We start from the raw sequence: 27,744 nt of genomic DNA on the forward strand, positions 1-27,744 counted from the left end.
GGATGGAGCGAGACTGTCTCAAACAAAGCGTCCAAGTGTCCCTTTTCTCTACACACTTGCCAACACTTGCTATCTTCTGTCTTTGATAAAAGCCATTCTCACAGGTGTGAGAGGATAAGTCACTGGGGCTCTGATGTGCGTTTCCAATGATTAGTGATGCTCAGCACCTTTCCCATACCTGTCAGCCATCTGTATGTCCTCTTTGGAAAAAATGTTCTATTCAGGTCCTTTGCCCTTTTTAAAATTGGAGGGTTTGGGGGTTTTTTGGCTTTTGGGTTTTTTTGTGTGTGTTGTTTGTTTGTTTTGCTATTGAGTTGAGTGAGTTCCTTATATATTTTAGATATTAACACCTTATAGATCTATGGTTTTTCAACATTTTCTCCCGCCCTGTAGGCTGCCTTTTCATTTTGATGGTTTCCTTTACTGCATGGCAGCTTTTCAGTTTGATATAGTCCCACTCATTTATTTTGCTTTTGTTGCCTGTGTTTTTGGGTCTTGTCCAAAACTTCTTGCCGAGACCAATGTCAAGGAGCTCTTCCTGTATGTTTTCAGAGTTTTACAGTTTCAGATCTTGTGTTTGGGTCTTTAACCAATTTTGGGCAGATTTTTAAGAACAGTGTAAGATAAGGTCCCATTTCATTCTTTTGAGTGTGGATGTCCAGTTTCCCCAAAACCATTTAAAGAGACGGCTCTTTCCCCAGAGTCTTCTTCACACTTAGTTGACCATATATGGTCAGGTTTATTTCTGGGCTCTCTGTTCTGTTCCCATCTCATCCTTTTACATGGCGTGTGTTTAAGTCACTGGCCAAAACTTGGGTAATTCTGCTGCCAAAGACCTGGGAGCCCCCGGAGAAGGCCCTGTTGATGTTTCTGTTGCTGTTGTGTTTGTTACACTGTGGCAAGCTGTTCAAATTCTTGCTTTCACCACCACCCATTTACCCTGTGCTACTTTACGGTAGCTAGTTTAGGATGCAACTGGAATTGTGGGGCTCAAGTGAAACAATGTGCATAAAATCTCCCGTAAATTATAACTCACACTGCATGTATAAGCAAAAATGGTGGCATTTTTACAGTCTTCCCACATCTTCAGCTAATAGCCTTAATAACAAAACACAGAATATTGTCACTCAATTAGACTAGGGTTATTTACCTAAGACAATTTTGCATTCCAATTTGCAAATTCTTAAATGGCAAATTAGTCATTTGCATTGATTTGCATGTCCACAGAGAAATATCTTTCATGCTAATTATGTTTTTGCTAACAAACCATAGAAGTAATAATGAGGAAACTGAATTCCCTCACCGCACCTTTGGCTTTGTTACACAAAGCACAGCTGGCGTTTCAGGGTGGGAGGGTTTCATCAGGATCGTCTTGCCCAGAGCTCCTCAACTCTGATAGCACATTACAGTCACCTCAGGAAGCTTCAGAGAAAAAGAAAGGACGGCAAAGCCTGGGTCCTGCCCCCACCCCGCCCCTCGCCACCCTCAGCTGACATTCTGATTCACTGGCGCCAGGTTATGTCTGGGCATCAGTATTTTTCAAAGCTTCCAGGTGCTTCCAGGTGTTACCACCGGCATGGCTGACCCCCTTGTTTTGCACGTAAGAAATCCGACGTGCACAGAGCTGTGGCTTGAATAGAGGGGGGTGCCCAGGGTGGTGGCAGGGCAAGATAAGCCCAAGCTTCCTGACTGATGCCCAGTCCCCTATGCTTGTCCCACAAAGATCGAGACTCTATTGTGCATACAGGCATGCACACCCCCCACCCACACACACTCCCGGTGGAGCAACAGCGTGCACAGCCACACACACTCCCAGTGGAGCAACAGCGTGCACACCCACGCAAACTCCCGATCAACAGTGTGCACACCCACACACACTCCGGGTGGATCAACACTATGCACACCCATGCACACTCCAGGTGGATCAACACTATGCACACCCATGCACACTCCGGGTGGATCAACACTATGCACACACACACACACTCTGGGTGGATCAACACTATGCACACCCATGCACACTCCAGGTGGATCAACACTATGCACACCCATGCACACTCCAGGTGGATCAACACTATGCACACCCATGCACACTCCAGGTGGATCAACACTATGCACACCCATGCACACTCCGGGTGGATCAACAGTATGCACACCCATGCACACTCCGGGTGGATCAACACTATGCACACCCACGCACACTCCAGGTGGATCAACACTATGCACACACACACACACTCTGGGTGGATCAACACTATGCACACCCACACACACTCCGGGTGGATCAACACTATGCACACCCACACACACTCCCGGTGGATCAACACTATGCACACCCACACACACTCGAGGTGGATCAACACTATGCACACCCATGCACACTCCAGGTGGATCAACACTATGCACACACACACACACTCCGGGTGGATCAACAGTATGCACACCCACACACACTCCCGGTGGATCAACAGTATGCACACCCATGCACACTCCAGGTGGATCAACAGTATGCACACCCATGCACACTCCGGGTGGATCAACACTATGCACACCCATGCACACTCCAGGTGGATCAACACTATGCACACACACACTCCGGGTGGATCAACAGTATGCACACCCACACTCCGGGTGGATCAACACTATGCACACCCACACACACTCCCGGTGGATCAACACTATGCACACCCACACACACTCGAGGTGGATCAACACTATGCACACCCATGCACACTCCAGGTGGATCAACAGTATGCACACACACACACACTCCGGGTGGATCAACAGTATGCACACCCACACACACTCTGGGTGGATCAACACTATGCACACCCACACACACTCCGGGTGGATCAACAGTATGCACACCCACACACACTCTGGGTGGATCAACACTATGCACACCCACACACACTCGAGGTGGATCAACACTATGCACACCCATGCACACTACAGGTGGATCAACACTATGCACACCCACACACACTCCCATTGGATCAACACTATGCACACCCACACACACTCCCATTGGATCAACACTATGCACACCCACACACACTCGCGGTGGATCAACACTATGCACACACACACACACACTCGCGGTGGATCAACACTATGCACACCCATGCACACTCCAGGTGGATCAACAGTATGCACACCCATGCACACTCCGGGTGGATCAACAGTGTCAGGCTTTCAGACTGAGGAAACGAAAACACTGTTTTTGGCTGTGCACAGTGGCTCACACCTGTAACCCCAGCACTTAGGGAGGCCAAGGCAGGTGGATCATTTGAGGTCAGGAGTTTGAGACCAGCCTGGCCAACATGGTGAAATCCTGTCTCTACTAAAATACAAAAATGAGCCAGTGGTGGTGGCAGGCACTTGTAATCCCAGCTACTCAGGAAGCTGAGGGAGCAGAATCGTTTGAACCCCGGGAGGGGGAGGTTGCAGTGAGCCAAGATAGCGCCACTGCACTCCAGCCTGGGCAACAGAGGGAGACCATCTCCCCTGTCTCAACAACAACAACAACAACACTAGTCCACAATGAACACACCAAAAAAAATGTGTAAAGTGTGGGTCTAGTTCTTTTGCATCTTTTTAAAGAAAGAAGAAGCAAAATCCCAATTGTTGAGTCATCTTCCCCTGTGGTCAGCAGCTTGCCCAGCCCCACTGAGCACTCGCTCGAGAGCGTTTCTGTTCCTTGAAAACAAATGAGAACGACAACAGCAAGACGCTCCTCAATCATTAAAACACCAAAGAGCATCTGTTCGTGCCCCAGCAAGTGAGAGAGAAAACCTGGCCAAAAAAAAAAAAAAAATGCAAAGAACTGGGAGCTGGGATCTGTCCTAGTGCCTCATAACAGGCTGTCGCCATAACAGGAGCTGGGATTTGTCCTATTGCATCATAACGGGCTGTCGCCATAACAGGAGCTGGGATTTGTCCTAGTGCCTCATAAAAGAATTGGGAGCTGGGATCTGTCCTATTGCATCATAACGGGCTGTCGCCATAACAGGAGCTGGGATTTGTCCTAGTGCATCATAAAAGAATCGGGAGCTGGGATTTGTCCTAGTGCCTCATAAAAGAATTGGGAGCTGGGATTTGTCCTAGTGCCTCATAAAAGAATTGGGAGCTGGGATTTGTCCTAGTGCCTCATAAAAGAATTGGGAGCTGGGATCTGTCCTAGTGCATCACAACAGGCTGCCATCATAACAGGGCCTGACATGGTGGAAAATCATCAAGTAGAAATAAAAGAATCTCATTTGGACATAGTTTATAAGCAAATATGGTTATAGCATTTTATTTCAACAACCAGGGAAAAAAACATAAAATTTATTCTGTTTTGCAGAAAAACTAAGGCCGACCAATAGGATTTGACTGTTAGAGAGACAACAATACATTTTCCTAGTGACTTGTGGGATAAACTGCTTGTTGCTTGTTTTTATTTTTTACATTTCTGCATCTTTCCAGAATCTCAAGTACCCTGGATTTGACGGAACTTCTCCCGGTGGGTGCTCAACACAGCGCTGCCTTCTCCTCTAAGAGCTCAGCTCCTGAAAAGGTTCACGCGAGGATGCTCACAGCAGCCAAATGCTGGGAACAACCTGTGTGGGTACAAGCAAGATGTGGTGTGTCCCTCGACGGAGCACAACTCAGCAACAACAGGAGCACGACTCAGCAACAACAGGAGCAAAGGGTGCTGGTAGGAAGGTAGCGTTGCGTCACCCCGACCGACTGCTCATAGTCAGTTCCCAATCTAGCTCCTTGTTGTACCCTTTCCCCCTTCTCACTACTGCACTTGACCAGTCTTCAAAAAATTAAAAAGGAACAAATGTATACAGTGGGAGGTGAGGCAAGAGGGGGTCGGAGCATTCACCGAGGTGGAGAACAGGCTCAGTACAACTTCCCGCTCATGTTACAGTGAAATGTGTGACCTTAGGTGTGTGTTTCCATGAGATTTTATAGATCACATGGATTTTTTTTAGATGAGGTCTCGCTCTGTCACCCAGGCTGGAGTGCGGTGGTGAGATCTCAGCTCACGAAACCTCTGCCTCCAAGGTTCAAGCGATTCTCCTGCCTCAACCTCCCAAGTAGCTGGGATTACGTGCGTGCACCACCATGGCCGACTAATTTTGTATTTTTATATTTTTAGTGGAGACAGGGTTTCACCATATTTTTAGTGGAGACGGGGTTTCACCATGTTGGCCAGGCTGGTCTCGAACTCCTGATCTCAAGTGATCCATCCTGCCTTGGCCTCCCAAAGTGTTGAGATTACAGGCGTGAGCCACTGCACCTGGCCAGATCACATGGAATTTTAAGGAGCAGGTGGGAATGTATCTTGTTGGGTGAGCAGAGAAGACCAGGGGGTGGTCTGCTTGGTCCACAGGAGGCTTCCCAGGCAGCTAGAGACATTGCTGCTGCAGGGAGGGGCTGCTAGGACCTGCGGGGTGCAGGAAGCATTGCCCTCCCCTCATGGTCTCTGCTGCAAGGGGGCCCAGGAGACTTTTAAAGCCTCAGTGCTCATCGGTCTTGCCAAGTGCTCATGTCAACCGTGGCCTTGGGCAACTGCTATTTAAATGCATCCACTAATCTTGTGCTATATTTAATCCCTTCACCAAAAAAACTGGAACCTCACTTTGGCTGACCTGCCTTCTGCATGGCCAAGCCAGACACGGACAGGGCCAGAGGGGGCTTCGGGTGCCTGGAGGTCTGGGGAGCTGGGGGCAGGTTGCTAGGACTCCAGAGCCCTCTGTGTGCCAGACAAGGGTGGTTTTCTCCCTCCTTCTCATCAAGCACTTTCTGAAGATCAGTTTTATTTCAAGAAATATCAAAGGTTTTTTTGTTTTGTTTTGTTTTCATAAATTGCACTCCTGTCCAACCTCACAGTGCTCTTTTAATTGGTGAGAAGCTGAGCAAAGCTTCCTCCTCTCTGAAGGACAATAGTAAAAGGCCAGCACGAGAGGCCAGCACAAAAGGGTGGGGCTGTTCTTTGGAGGCAAAGCCGGCCTCTCCTGAGCCAGCTCCCCTCCCGCCTCCCCCTCCTATGGACCACGCCCACTGGACTTACCAAGGGATCTTCAACAGGGTCTCACCCACACACAGCACTGCTGGTCTCCAGTCTCTGGGATTTCTTCTAATTCTGAGGACAAGTTTAAAACCTTACTAATGGCTGGGTGCAGTGGCTCACACCTGTAATCCCAGCACTTTGGGAGGCCAACGTGGGTGGATCACAGGTCAGAAGATCGAGACCAACCCGGCCAACATGGTGAAACCCCGTCTCTACTAAAAATACAAAAATTAGCTGGGTGTGGTGGCAGGTGCCTGTAATCTCAGCTACTAGGGAGGCTGAGGCAGGAGAATCGCTTGAACCTGGGAGTCAGAAGTTGTGGCAAGCTGAGATTGCGCCACTGCACTCCAGCCTGGGGGACAGAGCGAGACTCCGTCTCAAAAAAACAAAAACAAAAACAAAAACAAACAAACAAAAAAAAACACCTTACTAACAAAATTGATTTCAACCTAAATGAATAAAGAAAAGGAAAACTCTCTACAAATCATTTCTCTGATTTCTGAATTGAAAAGCAACCAAGAAGACTCTGACAATTGGCGGGCGCCCTGGCCCCAGGGCCCCTCTCAGGCTGGGTGCGTGTCTGTTGCCCGTTCTGTCTGCTGAGTCCACTGTCAGGGCAAAGAGAAGACATGGGACAGCCGGGAAAGGTGGCCCAGCTGACTCCAATCATGCTTCCGGCCCCGCCATGGTTCTGGCCTCGCCACGGTTCCTGCCCCACCACGGTTCCGTTCCCACCACGGTTCCGGCCCTGCCACGGTTCCGTTCCCACCACGGTTCCTGCAGGCATTTCATGTAATGCAATTATTCTTCCCTGCAACATTCATCTGACCAATACGTGACCATTTCCTCTCTTTTGCCAGCATCATAGAGAGTTCACAAGAGACAAATCAAGGTCACCGTGGGTCCCAGTAGCAAATCTAGAACCTGTATCTTAAGGCAAATAACGAACCACCATAAATTCCGTGGGCCTTTGAGAAGCCGAAGAGTGAGCTGATTGGAGGAAGGGTGGGAAGATGCCCGATCAGTGTGGTTCCAGATCAGATTCTGCCTGTGTGTCACCCACATTTAACACTAAGGGACCAAGTTTGTCATCTGTTAAATGAGAACAAAAATACATGCCCTGTTATTGTCAGTGACGGTGCAGAAATCTAACACGATAACATACAAAACACTCAGAAAGGCATAAACCCCCATGCAGTGCACTATTATTACTTTATGCCATTTCAGTCACAAGAGCAGGTGCTGGGTGTTATTCCAGCTCAAGAATATCTCAAAGCACCCAGGCCTGGAATAGAGAGAGCAGGTTCCAAAGCAGCCCCAGGCTAAGCTTTGCACACAGACTCAGACCATGAACATCACCCGTCAGTTAGCGGGAAATCACTCACCCTTCAATGCACTCTTAACACAGACCTCACCTCTATGGAAACTGCCTCAAAAGACAGAGCAGACCAACGTCCCAAGAATGATTAGACGGCGCCTCTGAAATACCAAGGCCGTTGCATGCAAGGGCCCGAGAGCTGGCTGTCCACATTTCCTCCCAACTCCACCTTCAGTGACACCGCGTCAGTAACTGGGAGGCAGCAGTGGCAGCGGGGCGGGGGCCTTACACTAGAGAACCCGGCTGCAAATCAGGTCCCAAATGCTGCAAATGCTGGTGGTTAAGCATTTGCCCACACTGCACTGCTGAGCCACTGAGATTAGGCCTGAAATTAGTTACGGGTTTTACCCACGCACCGAAAGACATGTGTTTGTTGTATGCATAATCTTTAGAATCCACGTTTGGTTCGATATTTCTGCTTTAATGATAAAAGGTTTTGTGCTTTTCAAAATGGTATGGCCACGCACAGACATTATCCCTCCAAATTCCTGGTCGTGGCTGAACCTCAGCAGCTTCACGGTCCCCAAGATCAATTTCCTATCTCCTCCAATCCTGTTAGCAAATGAACCAAAATTAAATCAGGATTTGGCAGATTTCTCTAAACACTGCAGCCACTCAGAGTCCTGCTAAGGAGAAAGAGGAGCTGTAAACATATGTGAGAACCCTTGAAGCTCTTCCTGCCATAAGCACACTTCCGTTCTCTGAATAAACCCCTCTGATGAGCTGTTTCGGGAGGCTACATCCACGCCCAGGACAGCCGGGAGGGCAAGCTGCAGCCTCTGCACGGCCTCTGCTGTGTCTGTGCACCCTGATTGAGAAGCCTGCATATCAGAGACCTCCAAGTGCCGGCTCGCCTCTCCCTCGTCCATAATTTAGTGACAATCTCCATGGCAACTAGACTCCAAGAAAAGAGAAGGAAAGGTTTCCCGGCTCTCTGAGCAGCGGGTGCTTCGTAAACTGCAAAAACACATTCCCCAAACATGGTGTCCCAAGGACACTGTCAGCCTCAGAAAATCTAGAGTGATCTGAAATGAGCTCATTCAAACTTGACCTCAGCTTTGAAAACCGCACAGCCATCAAACTGTCTAACAGTCGACCATGATAGATTGGGGGGAAAAAAACATTTTAAACATTAATTTTTAAAAAAAGATTGGCTATAAATAGCTTAAAAACCAAATGTTTTAAGTATTTAAAAGAAAATAAATTGTGAAGCGAAAACTACTCCAGTATAAATCTCAGATATTAACATTCCTTGGGGCTGATATCTAATTTACTTAATTTCTTTCACGCAGGCCCATGACAACCCTTCATGGTAAAAGAAAAAAAAAATCCCTTTCTCCTACATCAGTGACATTCCTAGGTAGACATCAAGATCTCACGCTTAGGAGACCAAAAGCAAAAGCAGGCTATAAGCAAATGAGGTCAGCCCTGGCACTGGGCGGGAGCAGCACTGGCCCAGCCCCCATGCAGCCCCACTGTGTCCCCTCACAGCTGGTCATCAGCCACAGCTAAGCCAGGCCAACCCAAGAGGCACAGCAAACTCTACAGGACTCCACATTCAAAACTTGCTCCTTCATCAACAAGCGGAGTAAACCGGGAGATTCAGCCATGGGAAGGCCTTGGACCCCAGGACCTCTGGAAAACACTGCGTGTAACTGGCACCCCGAGTTAACTTTTCCCTGAGAAATGCTCAACCCCATTTAGTTTTTGGACATGCCTCTGGAAATATGCAAATGAGTTTCATCTACTAAACAATTCCTTATCCTCTCAAATCTCTGAAATTTAAGGCTTTAGAAAGTTAATTTGATAAATGGGAAAGTCAACCCAGCAGATAAAAGGGAAAACGGTCTTTCAAGAGCATCTTAGTAAATGCTGCAGGTTGCACAGAGCATGCCCATGTGCCCGCCCGAAATACGGGCCACCTCCACCAGAGTCAACCACCCAGCAGAATGTGGGCACCCCTCCTCCGAGAGGGACCCTCTTCCCAAGGTCAGCTAAGAGGTGGGTGCCCATCTGAGAGGGACCCTTTTCCCAAGGTCAGCTAAGAGGTGGGTGCCCATCTGAGAGGGACCCTCTTCCCAAGGTCGGCTAAGAGGCGGGTGCCCGTCTGACCACTGAGGGAGTCGGGAGTGGGGCTGCCCACGGCTTTGGGGAAGCACTCGCTGTTCAGCGGGAGAGAAGTCAAAGAGAGAGGCTGGGTGATGCCACAGGGTGCCCTGTGGGACTGTGCACACTGCGTTCTGCAGACATGGGCATCCTGGACAGCTGAAAACAGGGCAATGATGCAAACTGGCATTTGCGCCTCCTGGTGCCCCACGGAGACAGGCCCTGAGGAGCCTGGTGATCCTCGTTCAGCTCCAGGGCAGATGCTGGCGAGGGAGGAAGGTGATCATAAGAACCCCGGCTGCAGCACAGTCTCCAACCTTCTCATGCAGAAGAGCTGGGGGTGCTTGGGAGGCACCAGTTTCCCTGACGCCACGGTGGCAGGCGGGAGGGCTCAGGACCCGAAAAGCAACAAGCTCCCAGAGGAGCAGCCTGTGGATGCCACCAACGAGCACAGTTCTGGGGAGGCCCCAAAGGACCCCGAGGACTCCCCGGCTTCCCCTGTCTAGGGAGGCCCCGAAGGGCCCCGAGGACTCCCCAGCTCCCCCTGTCTGGGGCCAGTTGCTGCTCTTCCTCCTGCGAGTGGGAACAGCTTCAGCACCTGTTCTAGTGCCCTTGATTCAGGCACCCCCGGCCACTCTCCCAGCAAGACCATGAAGATGAGGATGCTGGAGAAAGGTGACCTTGTGCACGCTTCGCCCCTGCTTAACAAGCCTGCTGTGCACCAGGGACAATCACCAAGGACGGGCCCACTCAGCACAGGAGCCCCCAGCAAAACACCCTCGGGAGGGCACGCCCACCTCCACCCCCAGCTGACACCCACACCCCAGCCGGGCACTCCAATACCTTCTCGGGGTTTTTAGGACATGCCCCTGCTGGGCTCACTCTCCAGCTTCCTTGAATCCTACCTCCCCTCTCAGGCCTGTGGGGTCAAGTAGCTATTCTAACTACTGTGAAATTGAACTTCCAAGCCAAGGCACACACACACCTGGAGACCATCTTGGTTAACGGGTAATTTATTCTCTCAGTGGGGATTCCAGTCCAGTCTACATAAGCATCATTAAGGCAGTCTCACGGGGAAGAAGTTTGGGAGTCAGATATTAGAACTTCATTGTGCAGAAACACAAAACCCAGAGTTCTTTCCTTAAAGTCCTGACTTGAGGGAAGACTTGAAAATCCAGGGCTGCACATCTGGGCTCGGAAACATGCATATCATACTTACTACGATTTGTGTTCCTCCCGCCGTTTGTTTGTTGGTTTGTTTTTGAGACAGAGTCTGGCTCTGTCGCCCAGGCTGGAGTGCAAAGGCTTAATCACTGCAACCTCCTCTTCCTGGGCTCAAGTGATCCTCCCACCTCAGCCTCCCGCGTAGCTGAGACCACAGGCACATGCCACCACACCTGGCTGATTTTTGTACTTTTTGTAGAGAAGGGGTTTCACCATGTTGCCAGGCTGGTCTTGAACTCCTGAGCTCAAGCAATTCGCCTGCCTTGGCCTCCCACAGTGCTGGGATTACAGGCGTGAGCCACTGCACCCGGCCCCACTGTTAATTTAGAACCAGACACATCGTTTCTCCACTATTTATGACTTTAGTTACAAAGCCACACCAGATAGCACCAAATTCAAATCATATCAATGACGCCGATGCGCACAGCTGTCCCAACACAAGACAGCAGGGCCGTCCGTTGCCAGCACATGAATGACTGTAAGTCACCAACAACTGCCAGCCAAGGACGCACGAAGGATCAGCCTGTGTCTCCGTGAAAATTCACAGCACAGACGCCGCTCGGGAGGGAGAGGAGAGAGAGGGGGGCCCCAGCAGGCACCCTCACCCTGTCTGTGCCGCCAAGGGGCCTGCGAGCGTGACCCTGACACCGAGTCAATCTGCTTCTCCGCCTGAGGCTGCCAGGCAGCCTGGAGGCTGGAAAAAAAATGTAAAACCTGTTCCTCTAAAACGAGGGCGTCCTTAGCGGGGATGCTATAAATACGCCCAAGTAAGAAGAGACGCGAGGACGTCAATCTGGTTCTGTTCCTCCCGCTTCTCCTTCCTCCCAGCAAACTTCTGAGGAGAGAAAAGCCTGGAAAGTTTGAGGAGCGAACGGCATCTTCAGAGCCATTGGGTGGGGTCACACGCATACATCTGAGCTCACGTGTGTGTGAGACCCAAACTGAGCTGAACTGATTTTAACTCACCTCAAGTCACTAATCTGAAGTCTCAATATCACGTCACTTTTTCTGTTAATACACCAAATAAGGCTGAGCTTCACATAGTTCAATTCAGTCATTCGTTTCCATCCCCTTTTAGGTTTTATTCATTGGAATTTGGGAGTGCAATGAGACTGCCAGTCACACGGAGTGATGCGGTCTCGTGTCTCACAGCTGTGGGTCTTCCTGTTGCCTCAGCCCCTCTGAGAGGATGAAGGGGCGGGGCCCTGCCCACAAGGTGGCTGGGACATCTTAGATGGTCCGGTTCATTACTAACCAATAATGCAAAGATGGTTAGACCATTTCAGGGCCCTGGCTGCTAGATTTCCTTCATTAAGCACATATCATGCAGTCCTGTCTGACATATTTTAACACGCACAGAAAACAGGGCACACAGCAAACAGGAAATGTCTGTTACCTCCGAGTGGGAGTGAGATTTGGTGAAGGGACACAAAAGGAATTTTTACTTTTTATTCTAGATAGTTCCAAACTGTTCATTTTGAATATATCCATATATGTATAATTCATTTTTTAATTGATTTTAATTGACACACCTGAAAGAGAAAAGTGGGTAATACTGTGATGGCCAACATCTTCCCTTTTCATAAAATCAGACTTTGCTGCCATCATCCACTATTAAAATAATACCGAAGTGGGTCAAGAGAGGCAACCGAGAATTTGATTTTAAAGAATGTGCTGAATTTTCTATTAAAGCAAAAAACTCTTTGACACCCCAATAGTGTATGCTTCCTGTAAGTTCAAGAAATCCATGTCTATTTCCAAGGCAGCATCACCCACCCCTCACCCCAGGTTTTCGGCCTGGCCTGGGATGTGGATAGGCCCCCTGCTGCCTTTCTGGAAAAAGCAACTGAAAGCTCAGCCAAGCCACGGCCAGGTTGCTCTTTTCAGCCCACGTGGGGACCAAGCTGCCCCAACAGGCAGGGGGCACAGGGGGTGTCCACAACTCTGCCTTCACATATCCACCCTTGGCCAGGAAAGAGGGAGGCACCTGAAGACAGAGAAGGGGAGAGAGCGCTGGTCAGCAGAGCAGGGACAGGACCGAGAGCGCTGGTCAGTGGAGCAGGGACAGGACCGAGAGCCTGTGGGGCAGGAAACCGAGTGGGAAGAGCCAAGGGGTAGTAGGCAGGCCATGCTGCAGAGTCACCACGGAGCGTGGGACAGGCACGGCGGCAAAGAGAGTGGGCTGAGTGGGTCATCACACGGCACGGGAGCCGCGGCCCCAGGTGCTGCTTGAATGAAGAAGGCTCAGCCCATGACTGCTACGTCTGGTCCCCAGGACCCAAACTGTCCAGAAATCAGCCAGCACTCCTGCAGGTGCACTGCAGTGGACGGCTAGAGGAGGGAAAGCAGCGCCGTACAGACACTCGGAAAACTGCAAACTGGAAGGGGCGTGAAAGCACAAGGTCTTGATCATTCTCCTGGCATTCGGTGCTGTGCGTAGGGTGAGCAATGGACGCCACTGGGGAAGAGCGGGAAAGGAAGGCTCAGCACGTCGGTAACGAGTGAGGAGGCAGAGGCCCACTCTGCATCTCGAAGAACGGGTGGGATGTGGAGCCGTGACAAGGGCGTGGGAAAGAAAGTGGAGTGGGAATAACACCAAAATTAACCTGATAAGGAAGCTGCTTTCAACGCATCCCTGAGCTGGACCCACATGGAGAAGGACCACACACCCCAAGGCTGCCCTTCAGTTTTGACTTGATTCTGTGGGAAAGAGGGAGCCACTGAAGGTTTCACATCAGGATGACTGTGGGGGGCAGACAAGAAACACAACTTATAAAAGTGGGCTCTGACTTGTGTACACGCCGTACAGAGATGTAATTCAGTGGCTGTTTAATTAGCAACTTGTGTGGCAGACACGTTCATATTCTCAATGACAAGGAGCTCCTACACAGTCCAAGAAAAAGACAAAACTCAGTGGGAAGGGGGCAAAGATGGGAGCAGTAACTTACAGAAGCAGAGGTGAAAGTGGCCCCACAGGACATGAAAACACGTGTCACTGCGACAGCCACTGGGAAAACACACATCATGAAAACTCGTGTCACTGCGACAGTCACTGGGAAAACACACGTCTAACAATACCCACATTGTTGGGGGCAGTGGCTCCCGTGTTTCTCAGCTGTGGACATGCCACAGGACAGGACCCACGAGTGAGTGTTTCGGGGGCAGAAGAGGTAAAGAACAGAGGCCGGAGATGCAGACAGACCGAGGTGCAAAGTGGCTGCCTGAGAGCTGTGGCCTAGAACAAGTCACCGAACTCTTCTGAATTCCAATTTCCTCACCCTAAGGCTGTGAATGGGGCTCATGTTACTCAATGTGAGTGGGGCGGCGTGGCACAGGAGGTACTCAGCCTGGACTGTCTGTGAGCGCTCAATACAAAACAGCCTGGACGTTGCTGCAAGCAGCCTGCAGCTCCCGAAGGGTGACCCACGCGCCAACAGCCTCCCTCCCTCTCTCCTCCGCTCTTCTTTCCTGACTAAAGCCTTCTTGAAGTCTGGAGGAAGCAAAGTGAACGCTTCCGTTGGATGAGCTCAGAACTTTTTTTCCTCTCCATTTTCATGATTAGCAATCACAGGCTGCGTCTGCCAGCTCCTGCTGTGATCTGGGGGACACCCAGAGTGCGGCAGCAACTCTGAGACGCAGAGCTGTTCTGTTTTATGGAACTGGCAAAAAATAGAATAATAACTTTTGACACCTGGGAGGCTGCGGAAAAGCACAATGGGTTTGAAAAACAGATGAGGTAGCAACTGAGAGATCTACGCTCTGTGAATCACAAACCACTGAGAGCCTGGAAATGCTGAGGCCACATGGCAGAGAGACCAGGTCCTGGCTGCTGCCTGTGGGGGTTGGCAGAATGAGCCTTGCATTCCCGGACCCTCCAGTGCCCGAAGGCTGATTCTCGGAGAGCTCACAGGGTACTACGGGATGGCAGGCGCAAGCCAGCTCTGCGGCACAGTGGGCGTCATCCTCGCTGCTGTGGGAGCGGGGGCTCCTGCTCTGGAGATCGACTGCTGTTTGGGTAATGACAGCAGCACCATGCAACAACTGAGCCACTGGTTCTCTACTTGGCAAGAATTTCCCAATTGGGATTCTAGATTCCAAGAAGGTAGGGTCTGGCAACTGTTTCTGCAGCACAAATTGAATTCACTGCTTGATCAAACCTAAATAAAGAGTCTGAGGAGCACGACCTTCCTAGGAGCATGTTCCAGCTTTGTTCCACGTCGCGGGGGTTGCGTCTCACCCTGAAGCCTTGTGGCAACCCTATGGAGGAGTCCATCGGCACCATTTTCCCAGCAGCACATGCTCATCGCCTGTCTCTGTGCTACGTTTTGGTAATTTCCACAGTGTTGGATCCCTGAGCTGTGATCCGTGATCTTTGGTGTTACTGTCATTGTTTTGGGGCACCATGAACCGTGCCCATAGAAGACAGTGAGCATAACTGATCAATGCTGTGTGTGTTCTGACTGCGAGCATGACTGATCAATGCTGTGTGTGTTCTGACTGCATAACTGACCAGCCATTCTCCCATCTCTCTCCCTCTCCTCCAGCCTCCCTATTCCCTGAGACACAACAATATTGAAATTAGGCTAATTAGCAACCCTACAGTGGCCTCTAAGTGTTCATGTGAAAGAAAGAGCCGCACCTCTCTCACTTTAAATCAGAAGCTAGAAATGATTAAACTTAGTGAGGAAGCCATGCCAAAAGCCAAGAATAGGCCAAAAATGAGGCCTCTCGTGTAAAACAGTTAGCCAAGTTGTGAATGTAAAGGAAAAGTTCTTGGAGAAAATTAAAAGTGCTACTCCAGAAAACGAGAAAGTGAAACAGCCTTACTGCTCATATTGAGAAAGCCTGAGTGGTCTGGATAGACCAAGCCAGCCACAATATTCCCTTAAGCCAGAGCCTAATCCAGAGCAAGGCCCTCACTCTTCAATTCCATGAAGGCTGAGAGAAGTGAGGAAGCTGCAGAAGAAAACTCTGAAGCTCACAGAGGTTGGTTCATGAGGTTGAAGGAAAGGAGTCATCTCCATAACATAACAGTGTAAGGTGCAGCAGCAAGTGCTGATGGAGAAGCTGCAGCAAGCTCTCCAGAAGATCTGGCTGAGATCAGTGATGAAGGTGGCTGCTCTAACAACAGATTTTCAATGTAGATGAAACAGCTTTACATTGAAGAAGATGCCATCTAGGACTTCCATAGCTAGAGAGAAGACAGCGCCTGACTTCAAAGCTTCAAAGCACAGGCTGGCTCTCTTGTGAGGAGCTGATGCAGCTGAGGACTTTAAGTCAAAGCCAATGCTCGTTCATCCGAGGGCCCTTAAGAATCATGCTTAATCTATGGCTGCCTGTGCTCTGTCACTGGAACAAAGCTGGATGACAGCACATCTGTTTACAGCATGGTTTACTGAATATTTTAAGCCCACTATTGAGACCTACTGCTCAAAAAAGATTCCTTTCAAAATATGGCTGCTCATCAGCAGTGCACCAGTCACCCAAGAGCTGTGATGCAGCTGTACAAGGAGGTGGGTGTTGTTTCCATGCCTGCTGACACCTCGTCCATTCTGCAGCCCAGGGATCAAAAAATGATTTCCATTTCAAGACATATATACAAATATTTTGAGGTACAGTCTTGCTCTGTCGCCCAAGCTGGAGTGCAGTGGTGTGATCTCGGCTCACTACAACCTCCGCCTCCCAGGTTCAAGCAATTCCTTGCCTCAGCCTCCCACATAGCTGGGATTACAGGCACATGCCACCATGCCCCGCTAATTTTTGTATTTTTAGTAGAGACAGGGTTTCACCATCTTGGCCAGGCTGGTCTTGAACTCCTGACCTTGGGATCCACCTGCCTTGGCCTCCCAAAGTGCTGGGATTACAGACATGAGCCACTGCACCCAGCCAAGACTTATATTTTAGAAACACACTTTGTAAGATGACAGCTGCCATAGATAGTGATTCCTCTGACTGATCTGGGTAAAGTAAATTGAAAACCTCCTGGAAAAAATTCACCGTTCTAGATGCCATTGAGAACACTTGTGATTCATAGAGGGAGGTCAAAATAGCAACATTCACAGGAGTTTGGAAGAGGCTGAGTCCAACCCTCATGCATGACTTTCAGGGATTCAGGACTTCAGTAGAGGAAGGAACTGCAGATGTGGTGGGAACAGCAAGGGAACCAGCATTAGCAGAGCTGCCTGAAGATGTGACCAAATTGCCACAATCTCATGATAAAACTTTAACAGGTGAGGAGTTGCTTCCTAGGGACAAGCAAAGAAAGTGGTTTCTGGAGACGGAATCTACTCCTGGGGAAGATGCTGTGAGCATTGTGAAAATCAGAACAAAGGGTTCAGAATATCACATCAACTTATCTGATAAGGCAGTGGCAGGGGTTGAAAGGATTGACTCTTAATTTTGAAAAAAGTTCTACTGCGGGTAAAATGCTACCAAACAGCATTGCGTTCTGCAAAGAAATCTTTCATGAAGGAAGAGTCAACTGATGCAGTCAATTTTATTTGTCTTATTTTAAGAAATTAACACAGTTGCCCCAACCTTCAAGCAACCACGGCCCTGATCAATCAGCAGCCATTAACACTGTGGCAAGACCCTCCACCCGCAGGAAGATTACAACTTGCTGAAAGCTCAGGTGATCATTAGCATTTTTAGCAAAAACATTTTTAATGAAGGCCTGTACATTGTTTTTTAGACATAGTGCTATTACACACTTAATAGACCACAGCCTAGTAAAATGTAACTTTTATATGCACTGGAAAACTAGAAAATCTGTGTGACTCACTTTATCGTCATATTTGCTTTATTGCAGTGGCCCGGAATTGAACCCACAATATCTCCGAGGTCTGCCTATAGATGCTAAATCAGTGGGTTTTTTTATATTCACAAATGAGCCCATTCACTAGCTTTTCTTGGGCAATTTCTGAAGCACACTTTTGGGAATTGATATGCAATGTTTATATAGACTGGATTCAGAACACGCTACCTCAAAATATGGCAGGGTGGCCCTCGAGAAAACGGCAGAAGCAGACCACAGAAACCAGAATTCCCCCGGCCCCTTCTCCTCGGAGGCAGGTCATAAGACCCTCATTCCAGAGGGGCCTCCCTATGCCCAGAGGGGAATGTCCTTATCTCCGAAGACACAGAAGCAGCTAGAAGACTCCGGACAGGCCTTGCTGAGCCCTTCAGCCTATGACATCAGAGCACGCCCTTTGTCCTCCGATCACACTTCTGCACAACTGTCCATAAAAACAAGCTTCCCTGTTTCCTGGGTCTTCATTTCTGAAGGCTCCCATGTGACACAGAAAACCAGTATTAAATAAGTGGGTAGGGTTTTCTCTTATTAATCTGTCTTTTGTTACAAGTCTCAGCCATGAACCTGGAGAGGGGTGAGAAATTACTTTTTCCCCACTATGGTACATAAACCTTTTATTTGAGGGCTATGGGGGTGTCTCTTGTGCCATGAAAGCATGATTCATTTATTCTTGTATCCACTCACTCAATAAATAATTTCCCACTGATGGCCTTCGCTGCTTGCTGTGGCCGAAAATCCAAATAGGGTTAATCACATAGCTTCAAAGAATTAGGGAGACACTCTGGATTTGAATATTCTAAAGTCTTCCACTTTGGGGACAACACTAGTGCTTTTAGTACCTAAGTTGCACTGGGAGGTGATTGTTTGCTGGAAAAACTCCCAAATCTGAGAGGGACAAGCTTATTGTTCTGCTTTGTGCCCAGATGGTGGAGCCAGCATTTTCAACCATCTTGTTTTGTGTTGGGTTGAATGTCCTGGGAGGGAGCCCATCTGTCTGGGGTGAGGGAAGTAACCCCTTATTAAAGAAATGCAATTCTCTGGCTATATCCTTCACTATGCTTACCTCCTTGCCTAACTGTATCCTCAGTTCTTTTTTCTTTCTTTTAAAAAACAGCTTTATTGAAACATAATTCATATACCACATAACTCAGCCTTTTAAAGTATAGGAGTTGGCCGGGCACAATGGCTCATGCCTGTAATCCCAGCACTTCGGGAGGTCAAGGTGGGAGGACCACTTGAGGTCACGAGTTCAAGACTAGCCTGGGAAACATAGTGAGACTCCATCACTGCAAAAAAAAATTTTTTTAAATAGCCAGGCATGATGGTGTGTGCTTGTAGTCCCAGCTACTAGGGAGGCTGAGGTGAGAGGATTACTTGAGACTAGGAGTTCAAGGCTGCGTTAGGCTAGGATTGCACCACTGCACGCCAACCTTGGCGACAGAACAAGTGCTTGTCTTAAAAAAAAAAAAAAAAACTGTAAGAGTCAACGGTTTTCTGAATGTTCAGAGTTCCGTGACCACCTCACCGTCCACCTCAGAGCCTCTCAGTACCACCAAAGGGAACCTGCCCCTCTGCCATCACTTCCCATGCCCCCAGCACTTTCCCCAGCCCTACACGGCCACAACCTACTTTCTGTCTCTACCGACTTACCTCTCCTGGACTTATTTACTTACTTATTTATTTATTTATTTAGAGACAGAGTCTCACTCTGTTGCTCAGACTGGAGTGCAATGGTGTGAACTCGGCTCACCGTAACCTCCACCTCCCAGGTTCAAGCGATTCTCCTGCCTCAGCCTCCAGAGTAGCTGGGATTACAGGCACGCGCCACCATGCCCAGCTAATTTTTGTATTTTTAGTGGAGACGGGGTTTCACCATGTTGGCCAGGCTGGCCGTGAACTCCTGATCTCAAGTGATCCGCCTGCCTCGGCCTCCTGAAGTGCTGGGATTACAGGGTGAGCCTCCGCCCCTGGCCTCCTGGACATTTTGTATAAATGAAATCATGCCCCTCGTGATTTTTGTGACTCGGTTTCTCCCTCTGAGCACGGCGTTTCCCAGGTTCCTCCGCGTCAGTGTGCCGGTGCTTCCTGCCTCCCTTTCCACGGCCGAACAACACTCCACCATCACAGACGTCCTCGGTTCCTGGTGGTTTTCTGCCGTCTTCAGTGGAGAAAGGGCTTGGAATACAAGAAGCTGCAGTTGGAGACGTGAAGCCTGTGGCTGTGACGCCGCCACGGGGAGTCGGCCGCAGGAGGAGCCTCCCCACCATCAGCGTGGCCGGCGGAGTGAGCCACGAGCGCAAGGGCACCCCTCCCAGCCGCTGTTGCTGTGGCCCCGGCCGCCGGCGTCCCGGGAGGGCACCTGCGGAGGGAAGGCAGACACCCTGCAACGGCCCGCTGGCCCGTGTCACCTGGGCCACCGAGCGCAGGGCTTGTGGGTCGTCACAGCATAATTCAGCCTTGAGCCACGAGACACGGAGCCGACAGGTGTGTAGCTGAGCCATCCCTCCCCCACGTGTCACCATTCTTCCACCTCCCTCCAAGCGGAGAGCGCGACTTGCTCCTCTTGCGCTCCTGGAAGTCCGGGTTTCCGCCCCTGGGCTCCAGCGCTATGGTGTGGTCGTCCTGACGCACTCTTAGAAGCTCGGCCACCCCTCTGCTCCCCTCCTGCTCCGCCACCCCTCTCTGCGCCCCTCCTGCTCGGCCACCCCTCTCTGCGCCCCTCCTGCTCCGCCACCCCTCTCTGCGCCCCTCCTGCTCGGCCACCCCTCTCTGCGCCCCTCCTGCTCGGCCACCCCTCTCTGCGCCCCTCCTGCTCGGCCACCCCTCTCTGCGCCCCGCCTGCTCGGCCACCCCTCTCTGCGCCCCTCCTGCTCAGCCACCCCTCTCTGCGCCCCTCCTGCTCGGCCACCCCTCTCTGCGCCCCTCCTGCTCGGCCACCCCTCTCTGCGCCCCGCCTGCTCGGCCACCCCTCTCTGCGCCCCTCCTGCACAGGCCTCTCCTCCTTTCTGAGCTCAAAGGGAATGGTGGTTCCTTCATGTGCCTCCTTCCCACCTCTCTTGTCCTTTTAGCAGGAACATGCTCACGTGAAAAACTGGAAAACCAGAGAAATATGAAGAAAATAAAAGTCACTACCCAGAGAGAGCCACTATTCACAGTCTGGTGTATTTCCTTGAGCTTTTTCTGCTATCCACATTTTCGCACGGCTGTCATCGTATTAGACGCTCAGTTTTGGATCCTGAGTTTTTCATTTCCTTTCTTCCACCTGCATTTTCCGACGTTATTAACAACTTTTTGAACACTTCTCTTTTAATGTCTGCTTAACATTTGAATCATGTGACCATAACATAGCTTTAAAGAAGCATTCTCCTTTGTTCAATATTAATGATTTGTCTACTGTTTTAAAATTAATACAAACACCACTGCAGAGAGCAGCTTTGTGCTTCAAGTTTTCTTTAGAATTTTGGGTAATGGATTATTTTCTTGGGGCATATTCTCACACATCAGATTGCCGGGTCACGGGCCACCTCGCTTATGTGGCGTGAACGTGCCGGCCAGTCAGCGTCCATCACGATCACGTCAGGCCATGCTCCCACCAGCAGGGCGTGAAAGCGACCAGCTCATTTCCCGACATAAGCGTGATCTATTTTAATCTTCATAGATTTGTTTTCCTTTTTTCTATTGTGGAGTAGTTGATTATTATACCTTTAGAATGTTTAGGACATACCACCTGTGTTTGGATGTGTCCCATTTAAAGTTATCAACCATGAAATCAAATCCACTTTAAAAATTCTTTGAAATCTGTTTTCCTCATATTTAGGATGCCCATGTAACAGCATCTAAACTCTCTTTTCTACAAGCTGTTCCAGGATTATGTGATTGCTTTATCTTAAGCTTTCTCTTCCAGAACCCTTACAGTTTTTTCTATAATAACCAAAGTTACTCCAGAGTTATGAATTACCAAGGAATTGACCCCCAGGGTCACTTTAAAGTTTCCAATCACGACTTCCTCCTGAGGGAGCTGGCCTAAAACCCTTACAGCTGAAGCATTCGATTACGTTAAATGAGCATGTGCGGAGGCTGCAGTTTCATAGTTCCAATTGCATATTGTGGTAAAATATATGTCACATTAATATTTACCATCTTAGCCATTCTTAAGTGTACAGTGCAGTGGTGGTAATTACATTCACACTGTTGATCAGTCATCACCACCGTCTATTCCCAGAACTCTTCCATCGTCCCAAACTGAAACTCCACCAATTAAACACTGACACCCCAACTGTCCCCCAGCCCCTGGCCCCGACACTCTACCTTCTGTCTCTATGAACTTGACTATCTTTAGTACGTCACATGCGTGGAATCATTCAGTATTTGTCCTTTTGTGACTGGCTTATTTCACTCAGCATAACAGCCTCAAGTTCCCCCCATGATGCAGCGAGTGTGAGCACTCAATTCCTCTTCAAGGCTGCGTACTATTCCATCATGTGGATGGACCACGTTTCACTTGTCCATTCGCCCATCAGTGGACACTGGGCTGCTTTCACCTTTGGCTGTTGTGCATTAACTGCTATGAATATGGGTGTGCAAACAGCTCTTCAAGTCTCTGCTTCCTGTGTTATGGGGTACGTACCCAGAAGTGGGGTTGCTGAGGCAAATTAAAAACTCTATTTTTAATTTTTTAGGAAACCACCATACTGTTTCCCTCAGCAACGACGCCATTTTACATTCCCATCAGCAGCGCACAAGTGTTCAATTTCTCCACATTCTCACCAACACCGATTTTCAGGGGTTTTTTAATACTAGCCATCCTAATGGGTGTGAGGTGGTATGTTTATCTTTTGACTTTCTTTTTATTAATAAGCTCTGTTGGGCTTTTAAAAAACACATCCAAGCTTGATAAGATTATATATTCCTACACGTACCTTAAGAAAAGAGAGGGGGAAAGAGAGAGAGTGAGCCAGAGGGAGAGAAAGAGACCCTGCGGCTGGTGACAGAATGTTCTAGACTCGCAGCCGCCCCCCACCGCACCCTGGGCTGCCGCACCCCTGGCCCGCCAGCCTCGGGCTAAACCAGTCACCATGGCAACCATAAATCTGAGCCAGCGCAGGAACCACTTCTCCTATCGCTCCCCGTCAGCCTCGCAAAGCGCAGTTTTCTAAGACTGGGCACCACTGGCTTCGCTGTTTCCTAGACCTTCAGTGCATCATTAAAAAAAAAAAAAATCAAATATCATCTGTTTCTATAAATCAAGGCCTGAATATGTGTATTTACATTTAAATTGCTTTTCCCTTCCAAGGAATCCACAGTCATTACCTGGATATGATGTTGAGACGACTGTATGTCTGGGAGGCAAGTCAAGGTTGAGGAGAAAAATGTCTGAGAATGATCACAGTCAGACACCCAGGCCGGCCTTTGTCAAGGAGCCGGGGAGACAGCCTCGGCTTTTATTCTGCTGGGGCTACTTACGGCTCCAATTAAATTAAACACACACACCTGCTTCCATTATCATCAAAAGCTGTTGAGTCCAGGCAGACGACGTAGGCTTTTCAATATCGCTATTTTTCTTAAGGCTGCCTCCAAATTAAAGCTGCACGGAGTAGATGCCAGGGAGCCCCAGGGGGTCTTAGGCTGGGCCAGAACCTCACCCACCACCCACACTGCACCCCACGAGCTGCCGGTTCCCACTTGTCACACTCGGCACAGGAATCTCCCGAAAGAAGAGAAAACAGCAGAAGCTGCCGCCGCTGAGGACCTGCTCTCCTCTTGGCGCCTCCACCGTGGCTTCCCTTCCCGACCCCAGAAGCTGCCTAGGCACAGACACAGAGGTGCCCCCAGCCCCAAAATTCCATCCGGAACCCAGGGCTGGTCCCACCCCAGGGCGCACAAGCTCCTCGGTTTCGCTTCTCAGACCCTCAGAGGCATTCACCTCGGCTCCCCCTGGATGCACCAGTGCAGGGGAGGCCTGTCCTGAAAGGCCCCAGGAGGGCAGCACCCCAGGCCAGCGCCCTGCCCTGCACCTCAGTCCCCCGCCGGCACCCACGTCTGTGCAGAGATTAGTGGGTGCGAGGGGCCTCTGTGCAGGCCCCGCCATCCTCGCTAGGATTAAATCCGCTCCTGCCCACAGTCTGAGGACAGATGGGCAGGGAGCTGGGGAAAGAGAAGGCCTCGCTCAGTGCGCCCCGGGCCCACACGCAGCCCCTGACTTGGAGAAAGGCGGCTCCGCCCAGAGCTTTTCTGAGGATACTGGAGTTTAACCCTCCCCTGCGCGTTCAGAGCGCACAGCGCCCAGTTCACCAGCATGACAGGCCCGGGTGGCGTCTGCCCTGGGAGATGGCGTCTGCCCTGGGAGATGCCCTCTGCCTGACCGCGCTGGAGGGAAGGGGCTCTGTGGGACCCGCTGCTCGCCGTATTTCATAATAACTGCCGTCCTCATGGGCTTTCAGCCCAACCTGAAAACACAGCGTTTGCACTGTTTTCTTATCCGCCTGATAAGAGAGGAAAATCAGTGGCTTAAAGGACGAAAAACCTGGCCGGGCGTGGTGGCTCACGCCTGTAATCTCAGCACTTTGGGAGGCCGAGGCGGGTGGATCACCTGAAGTCAGGAGTTCAAGACCAGCCTGGCCAACACGGTGAAACCCTGTCTCTACTAAAAATACAAAAAATTAGCCGGGTGCAGTGGCGCACGCCTGTAATCCCAGCTACTCAGGAGGCTGAGGCAGGAGAATCGCTTGAGCCCAGGAGGCGAAGGTTGCAGTGAGAGGAGATAGCCCCGCTGCCCTCCAGCCTGGGCGACAGAGCGAGACTCTGTCTCAAAAAAAATTTTTTAAAAAGGATGAAAAACTTGCCGAAGGACAGAGCAAAACAAAATCAGAAAGCAAGGGTTGGTGCGAGCGATGGGCGCCCAGAACCCGGGCAACCTCTTCCCCCCACCCACAGAGGCCGCAGCCCATGGCTCCAGGGCTCCATCCGCCTCCTCTCGGCAGCGCGCCCCGAGCGGCCCCAGCTCCAGGCCAGCGGCGGGGCTCACCAGGCTGGGCGCTGCGCACGGCGGGCAGGAGAGGGGCAGACCAGGGCGCAGCAGCCAGGACCCCACACTCACCGTTCACACAGGCCTCGGACGCTCCGCAGAGGCCCTCCTCGAGCAGGCAGCCTGCGGGGAAACAGAGAAGAGACGCGGTCAGCTGGAGGGGAGGAGGGGGGTGCCCCCGAGGCTGCCTTCCTGGCCCCCTGGTGAATTTCAGAGAAACCGCCGGTCAAGCAGGCTCCTCCGACCCGGCTTTTCCGAGATGGGGCCGATTATTCTGAAGCCAGAACGCTGCGCCCCTGACCCGGCCACGTGCGAGGCCTCCTGGCCTAGTCCCGGAGCCCGGCTCTCACCTGGACCAGGCCCACAGCTCTCGGCTGAGGGTCAAGCCGGCGTCATCACAGGAGACTCTCTGGCCGCGGGAGCAGCAGCGGGGCCGGGGCCTCCCCTTGAGGCCTCCCCTGGGCCGGGTGCTCACCGCACGCACCGCGTCCCTGGAAGCAAGGCTGCTTCCTCCCTTGCTCCCTTGCTCCCGGGGAGCGGAGGCTTCCAGGGAGGTAACGAGCTCCGCGGAGAGCCCGGCTGCGTGGGAAGCAAACCGTGGCGTCCGTGGCCACAGACAAGAGACGCAGGAGAGGGTCGGGAGAGGAAAGGAGGCAGCGGAGGCAGCGGAGACGAAGACGGGCAGGAAAGGCCAGCGCGGCTGGGCCAGGCCCAGGAGGAGACGCGGGGCAGAGGCAGCGCCTCAGTCCCCACCCAGGAAGGGGCTCCAGAAGCTCCGCGGTGCCTGGGTGGCCAGGCGACCCCAAGCCACGCATCCCCCGCGGCCGAGCAGGCTGGCAAAGGTTGGCGTTCGGCTCCATGTCCACGCCTGTCTTAAACACAGAGAGATGGGTCCAGAAAGCACCACCCCGCTAGGGAGCGGCTCCGGCGAGGGCGGGAGCACACAGGACACCAGAACCGGGAGGGCCCCAGGGCCACGAGGCGGGAGTCGCACCGCCAGCGAAGGGCAGGTGTGGTGTGAACGCGCCGTGTCTCTCACCCAAGGCCGGGTGTGGTCTGAACACGCAGTGTCTTTCACTCATTCCTGCAAAGCATAGTGCCTTCAATGCTGCTTCACCAGCCGACAAACGCCCGTTCATCCGCTAAGATCCCTGTGGAAGCCCCAGACTCTCCCCGGGCTGCCCAGGCGTCCTTTTCGGGACTCGCCACACTGTGCAGTGACTGTGGATTGAGTGTGTGTTTCCCTCTCCTGGAGTTCAGGAGCCGGGCACACGCCTGTTTCCACCCTCTACTGTTTCCTCCCATGCCCTCTGTGTGTCTGGCACAGGGCAGGTGCCCAGGAGCAAATGGGTGAACAAAGAAACTGAGGAATCCGGAGAAAGTTATGAATTACTGAGGGATTCACCCCCAGGGTCACGTTAAAGTTTCCAGTCACTACTTCCTCATGAGGGAGCTGGCCTAAAACCCTTACAGAGGAAGCCCTTGGTTGCCTTAAACCAGCACGTGCGGAGGCTTTAAAACTAAACGTCATTCCAGACCTAAGGCAGCACAGAGCCTAGCAGGACCCAACGCTGGGAGTTCACAGGAGGAGGCAGCCTCGCTCGTCTCACAACAGCTTCACGAGCCTTCCACAGTTGCAGGGAGGCCCCTGGCTGGGGTCTGCTTCCTCCCAGGAGGTGGCCTAGGTGCAGCCCTGGCCTGCCCAGCCAGTGCCTGCCCAGCCCAGTGCCCACCACCATCGCCTGCCAGCAGTCACAGGCGGGTGGACACCCCACCCATTGACGGGAGCCTCCAATCCAAGCAGAGATTGTTTTTGGTTTGGGGGAGTTTTTGTTTGTTTTGTTTTGAAATAACAATCTCATGAAAAACAGATTTTTTTTTTTTTTTTTTTTTTTTTGAGATGGAGTCTTGCTCTTATCACCCAGGCTGGAGTGCAATGGTGTGATCTTGGCTCGCTGCAACCTCTGCCTCCCAGGTTCAAGCAATCCCCCTGCCTCAGCCTCCCAAGTGGCTGGGACTACAGGTGTGCGCCAGCATACCCAACTAATTTTTGTATTTTTAGTAGAGACGGGATTTCACCATGTTGGCCAGGCTGGTCTCGAACTCCTGACCTCAAGTGATCCACCTGCCTCGGCCTCCCAAAGTGCTGGGATTACAGGCGTGAGCCACCGCGCCTGGCCAGCATTTCATTTCTTAATCCCATTTACCCATCAGCTAACCCCACATTCATTCTGCATTCTCTGCATTATTTCTTCATTCAACAAGTGCCTGAGCCAGGCAGAGGAGGTGAACGGCCTACAGGAGCGTGGCAGGGAACGTTCTGAGAGACACACACCTGGCACTTGAACAGCAGGAGGAGAGGCAGACACCACTCCCCACAAAAGCAGTGACCTTGAAAAGGTCAGCATGGAGGTTAGAGGTCCTCTCAGATCCTCACGCAGTGACCTCCGAGGCTCCCCTCACTGCCTCCCAGAGGGAGAGCCTCAGCTGTGAGGGCCCCTCCCGCCCCAGGCACACAGAGGCGCACAGAGAAGGAGCTGGGAGCAGTAAGGATGTGACCACACTGGAGATGTGCTGGAGGTTAGTCCGATGTCGTGGAGCGTCCCTGGTCCCGGCTCTGGCAGGAGCTACAGGACTCTGCTCAGGATTCTAGGGTGCATCTCCAGCGTGGAGGAACAGAGACCTTGGGGGAAGGCAGATGCAGGGATGCTGCAGACACAGCTCACGTTCTAACTCCATGTTTGTCACGTGGAAATGGCAGATGACGGAGCTCTGCTAGGAGAGGCACCGGGAAGAAAGCCCCTGTTTTCTTCCCATCTCTGCCTTAATCGTGGCTGACAGTTAGATGTGATCTGAATGAGATGTGCATCAAATGATCTCTTGGATCCTGACCTTGGAAAACCACCTGTTACTGGCATGTGCCCAACCTGATTCGTTACTCCAGAGGACTGATGAGAAGTGACAGTGGAAAACCTGCAGCACTCCTTGGTGAGAGGCAAACACAGCAGCAGCATTTCACATGATTACCAGAGCTGCAAATGTTATGCATATTTCACCCAGCCAGTGGATATGCTAATTTGACTGCTAAGTTATTTGTTCTAAAATTACGAAAGAGCAAATTTCATTTTAAGTATCAG

The 27,744-nt window shown here is 51.1% G+C and overlaps 1 protein-coding gene across 7 annotated transcripts in view; it reads right to left on the reverse strand.

Annotated features, from left to right (window-relative positions):
* Nucleotides 1–27,744, reverse strand: part of PTPRN2 (protein tyrosine phosphatase receptor type N2) — a 1,123,220-nt gene that overhangs the window by 996,170 nt on the left and 99,306 nt on the right. For 5 of the 7 annotated variants that reach the window (XM_024358152.3, XM_024358150.3, XM_024358149.3 and 2 more), the window contains exon 2: nt 24,680–24,730. The exons of the other annotated variants lie outside the window; for them this stretch is intronic. In XM_024358152.3, coding sequence (XP_024213920.2) covers nt 24,680–24,730 — 51 coding nt within the window. The remainder of the gene's footprint in view (nt 1–24,679; nt 24,731–27,744) is intronic. 7 annotated transcript variants of the gene reach the window in all.

This window comes from Pan troglodytes, chromosome 6, assembly GCF_028858775.2.
Source record: "Pan troglodytes isolate AG18354 chromosome 6, NHGRI_mPanTro3-v2.0_pri, whole genome shotgun sequence".
Lineage (NCBI taxonomy): Eukaryota > Metazoa > Chordata > Mammalia > Primates > Hominidae > Pan > Pan troglodytes.